This window comes from Xenia sp. Carnegie-2017, unplaced genomic scaffold (genome assembly GCF_021976095.1).
Source record: "Xenia sp. Carnegie-2017 unplaced genomic scaffold, XeniaSp_v1 HiC_scaffold_4, whole genome shotgun sequence".
Classification (NCBI taxonomy): Eukaryota; Metazoa; Cnidaria; class Anthozoa; order Malacalcyonacea; family Xeniidae; genus Xenia; species Xenia sp. Carnegie-2017.
The window spans coordinates 4,594,314-4,599,628 of NW_025813504.1; the positions used below are offsets into that span (position 1 = coordinate 4,594,314).

At 36.1% G+C, this 5,315-nt stretch overlaps 1 protein-coding gene across 1 annotated transcript; it reads left to right on the plus strand.

Moving 5' to 3' along the window:
- The first annotated feature begins 330 nt into the window (after window positions 1-330).
- On the plus strand, window positions 331-1,670 carry LOC124455889 (zinc finger MYM-type protein 1-like). The gene is made up of 2 exons (XM_047006501.1): window positions 331-397; window positions 661-1,670. The coding sequence occupies exons 1-2, from the start codon at window positions 331-333 to the stop codon at window positions 1,668-1,670; spliced, it is 1,077 nt and encodes a 358-aa protein (XP_046862457.1).
- Window positions 1,671-5,315: the final 3,645 nt, after the last annotated feature.

The following is a 5,315-nucleotide window of genomic DNA, read 5'->3' on the forward strand; positions in this document are numbered from 1 at the left end:
AAATGGTCATCTCAGACTCATCCAAGCTCCGTATTTGATTTTGTTATTTCAACCCATCAGTTTTTACTTCACAATACTTTATTTCAGAACAACATGTAAATACATAATTATTAAGAAAAAGGAAACCCAGAGGTTAGCCCTATATCAAGGGTCTACTAAATATTTACAGTATGGTGAATATTTGCTTCGTCAGATTGAAAAACGGTTTTTATTAAAATGACTGGATTTTACCAGCAAAATATTTTAACAGACTTGATATAATAGTAATGTAATATAAGCTTTAACAATCGAAGTAGTTGTCATAACCATAAAATTTGTAGTAGCGAGACAATGCCGAGCGGAAATCGAATTTGTATGATAAAAAATAATGCCAACATAAAGCTTTATGGATTCTCAGGTTAGCAGTCCGATAGATGCGTGAGTCGGAATCGTATAGATTATAAGTAAATTATTTTTATTCGATCTAGTAAATAATGATATAGTATAAATAACAAATGTGCAGTTTAACAGTTTACCAAACGAAAATACATGAACTCACTTCTTTGCCGGGTCCTCACGATCTACATTAATTTCAATACAGGTTAGCCGATATAATAAAGTAATACAATGATGAAGCTTTCGCCCAGGTTAGCATGTGTTAACTGTCCCTTTCTTTCAGAGGTCGGGTGGAGCTGGAGGAGTCTGCCAACAGGGACAATTACGTCGAATTGATAAAACTGCTAAGTGCATATGACCCCACGCTTGAACAGCATCTTCATACAGCAACCGTGTTTTCTGGACTTTCTAATTGTATCCAGAACGATTTGATTGTTGCTGTCAAGGACGTTATGTTGAAAGCAATAAAAGATGAAGTGATGAGGAGCCCATTTGTCGCTATTTCCCTGGATGAAATCTCCGACGTTAAGACCTTATCGCAGCTAACAACTATAGTTCGCTATGTCAACCCAGATGGTAAAGCTGTGGAGCGCTTTCTTGGATTTACCGATGTAAGTGAGGATAGAACTGCGGCTAGACTGAAACAAGAAATCGGTAAAACCCTGAACGAGTACGGATGCGGCGAAAAACTGATTGCCCAAACGTATGACGGTGCGAGTGTGATGTCAGGAGAACTGTCCGGTTTGCAAACACGAGTAAGAGAAGACTATCCACATGCTCTTTTTATCCACTGTTACGGACACGCATTAAATTTGGTCCTTGTTCAAGCTGTCTCGTCAACTAAAGAGTGTCGTATATTTTTGAAAACCGTCACTGGTCTTTCATCCTTTTTTCACGCCTCGTCCAAGAGAACATACCTGTTGGACACAGTTGTCGGCAGACGCATTCCCACTGGAACAGCTGTTCGATGGCACTATCAGAGCAGGTTAATCTATGCTGTACTGGAGACAAGAGCAAAGCTGCTCGAAGTTTTCGAATACATCATCGAAAATGATGACGAGTTTGACGGTACGACGTTGAACGAAGCGAGGGGCTACCGACAAGTTCTTGCAGATTTCCAGTGTGTGTTCTGCCTTAAAATATTTTCAGAAATATTTGGTCTTACGGATGTTTTGTATAATATCATTCAGAGTAAGCAGTTCGATATTGTCTTTTGTGTCACGAAAGCTCGCGAGACGAAAGATAAGATTCAAGAACAACGAATAAAATTCGTAGATTATTGGAATTTTACGTGAAGTATCGTCAAAGTAGCACTGAAACGCGGGCAAAGTGAAGAGGATGTAAAGGCGTCCTTCCGTCAAATATTTTTCTGTGTAGTCGATACCATTGTCGTGCAGATTGACTCTAGATTCGAAAGTCTTAACAGCAGAGCATTCGTTTCTTTGTTGGATCATTCAAAGCACGAATTGTACAGCCGGAATTTTCCCGAACGAGAGCTGCAATCGTTGCAAGATTCATATGGAACATTCTTTAATCTTCAAGCACTAAAAGTGAACTAATCGTTGTATACGCATCTGCCGAGCTCAAATCGAAACCTGTTTTGATATGATATCAAAATAATCGAACTTGACTTGAAAGCCTGTTTTCCAGAGGTGTACCGATTGTGTCAGCTCATTCTTACTATGCCAAGTACGTCCTCCTCTGCAGAAAGATCATTTTCGGCTCTCAAGCGTATCAAAACGTATCTTCGCAGTACACAAGGGCAAGAGCGACTTTCTGCATTGGCTACAATTTCAATCGAGAAGGAGATGTTGGTAAGTTTGCAGGGGAAGCCACGATTCTATGAGGACGTTATAAAGGAGTTTTGCGCAAAGGAAAGACGGATGGAATTTACATTTAAGTAAATCTGTTGTAGGATTTTGGACTATTTCGTTCTGTTACTTCTTCATTACAATAGAAATGCACGCGTAGCCATTTACTTAAAACGACTTTATATCACAATACCACATGTAATACTTTTAAACCGTAATTGTGATATATACTCTATAAAAGTTTTTGAATTTTTTAGATTTTTTCAATACTGTTTCAGTCATGACAGATACATTTTTTCGACAAAGTACTCCCAGAAATCGCGGGAAATGCGCTCCAGTAGCCTTCAAAATCCAAAAATTTTCTGGGGGAGCATGCCCCCAGAACCCCTAGATAGCTTCGCGGCATGCCGCGAAACTCACCCCCAGCGCTTGCATATTAAATTCGGTCACCGCACGCCACTGGAACAAATATACATTGTTTTACTGTTATGTCCGAAATGGTTAAGGTTTATATTTCAAAAACAGGTTTTGTAATAATGTGTGTGTTAAAAACCTCGTCTTCAATAAGGTTTACTAATGAACCACGAATGCAATAATAGAAATGATTATAATTTGCTTGCCACGATGATCTAAGGGGTTTTTGTGGGAAACGCCCTTTTGCCAATAGTTTTACAGAGTTTCTCATCGGGAATTTTATATTCGTAAGATCTTATGAATTTCTGATAAAAAGACCTGGTGAATCTCACATAAAATATAGATCCACAAACTCCCAAGAAAAACGAATTAATATATAAAATAGAAGACTGAGCCGCAGCTAGACGATAAGAGAACAAGAAATAATCGTGATGGGTGGGAATGTGTTAAGTCAATGTACACATTATAGTGCCTTTTGAAGATGTTATTAAAAGACCCGATATGCAAGAAAAAGAAACTACTGATGCCATTTGAAGAAAAGATTGTAGTTCATAGTAAGATGGAATGCTTGAAAACCAAGAAGATGAATCGTTTTCATTTAGTGTTTTAACTTTTTCATGCAAACCAATCACCGTATTTTTGGTGGCACTATCTGAAAATCACTAAATGAAAATCATAGATTGTCGGCCTTGTTGTCATTGATTGGGTTTCATAAGTCACCTTAATTTTCAATGGGATTTGAATGAGATAATATACGAGTGACAATATTATCACGACATTGGCAACTATAATGTTCAATCACCAGATCTACAAATGTTTCAATCCTTGACGAAGTCCAAGGAATTTTCAGCTAGAGGCTGTCCAAAACTAACAGGATGAATGCCTTAATGAATAAAACTACCCACAAAATAGTAAGAGAGTCTTGATTGCATTCTGAATTAACAAAGTTTTGGTATACAGAGTTCATGAAATGATCTGAAATGACAAATTTGGGGAAATTTTAAATGTTCTGGTGACCATGATGAATTTGTTCTTGAATTCGATGCACTGGGACAATCAACAACTCCAAGACATTCGAAACTGCCTGATGTTATTTGTACAGAAGTCATAAGAGAGGACAACGCCAAGTTTCACAAAACCAGCCATTACGATATCCCAAAAATTTGTAAGAAATTTGAACTTTTCTTTTCCACCATTATAGAAAGATTCCCAAGATAACATCGTGATAAAGTTATTTAGAGTTGATGATAGTAAGAAAAAACTGCTTCGTATGCTTGATGGTTTTTGCGCTACGCGTCACAATATTTCAAAGAGGCTTGGCAAATAGCTATAGCATTCCTTCTCTTCCTGCACAGCAGGTACAAAAATTCCCAACAAAAACTAAATATAACTTTAGTTTATTAACTTTCTCAGGGAGCATTTTAGTGATTGTAATTTTGCTTCGTATATACCAATTAATATTATCTTCACACAAATTTACGCTTTATTTTTCAAATTTCAGGCATCGATGAGTCATGAGTGCTTAATGCAAACTAATGTTGAATGTGTAGAAAAATTGTAATTTGCGCAAATTGAATAATTTACTTGCTGAAAATACGAGCGCATGACTAGGTTTGTTTGAGGAAGTGCAAACGCTTAAAGTGCATATAAACCTTACAAGATTTCAGTATGGTTTGAAAGATTAATTCATGAAATGAACAAAATCAAGAAATAAATTGATCAACATTAAGTCTATCTTTGGAGATTGCTGTTTGAAATCCAAATATTCGGTATATATTTTTAACTAATAGGTCTTGTATCGAGCAAATGTTTCGACGTCATGTGAGGAACACAGTCGCGTAAGCTCTATTCAAAACAAATTATTTGCTTTTTAAATAATCAATATTTCCCCCGATATATCGAGTATTCCATGTTTTTTTTAAATGTTCTCGTCTGAGTGGGAACCTTAATCTTTAGATTCTTCAGGAAAGGAAAAATATGATATTGAGATGGAAGACAGTGTATTAGCCGCAACAAAACACTCGAATTCGGCAACACTCATGGCATATTCAGCGCACATTGGATAGTGTAAAAACCACGTAAGGTTTATATGCGCTATAGGGGAAACACTATGCATTACTAAAGTTTCGATTCTCTATGCAATGAAAAGTGTGCTTCAACTCATTTCAGTAATAATCTTTCTCTTCTTTAATATTTATTTCTTGAAACATATAAATAACACAATGACGTGTCACTGACTCAGCACATTCCCTTCGATTACGATTATTTCCTATGTTCCCATAGCCCAGCTTCCGCCATGTTTTGCTTATGTTTATGTTGTGTTTTTGGCATTGAATGGAGTAAAATTGCAAAATTGCTTAAAATAGTTTTTTGAACATTAATTTATATTGCTTTCTAAGCAATGTAAATATGATTTTTCCAATGAAATACGTCAACAAATTTCTTTCCGAAAAGCACAAAAACAGTATTATTTTGGATTTAGCAGGTTTAAAAACCGCAGTAGATAGAGACCAAAAATTATCTTTTCACAGTCTTCCGGAAATTCTTCCTATGAATTTTGATCAAAAAATTTGCAAAACCTCTTGAAACTTGAATTTAATAAGTGCCATCTTAATTAAGATCATTTCAAGGACTTCAAAAACATATACACAGTAACTTTTGGTGGATAAAAATCAACCTTAAAAGTTGGAGGTAAAATTTGAATACATTAAAATA

What these genes read in the sequence shown, in the direction of transcription:
- LOC124455889 (XM_047006501.1), top strand. Translation starts at nt 331, where the DNA reads ATGCCGAGCGGAAATCGAATTTGTATGATAAAAAATAATGCCAACATA. An exon ending in AAAGCTTTATGGATTCTCAG is followed by an intron (nt 398 to 660) that starts GTTAGCAGTCCG and finishes TTTCTTTCAGAG; the next exon opens with GTCGGGTGGAGCTGGAGGAG.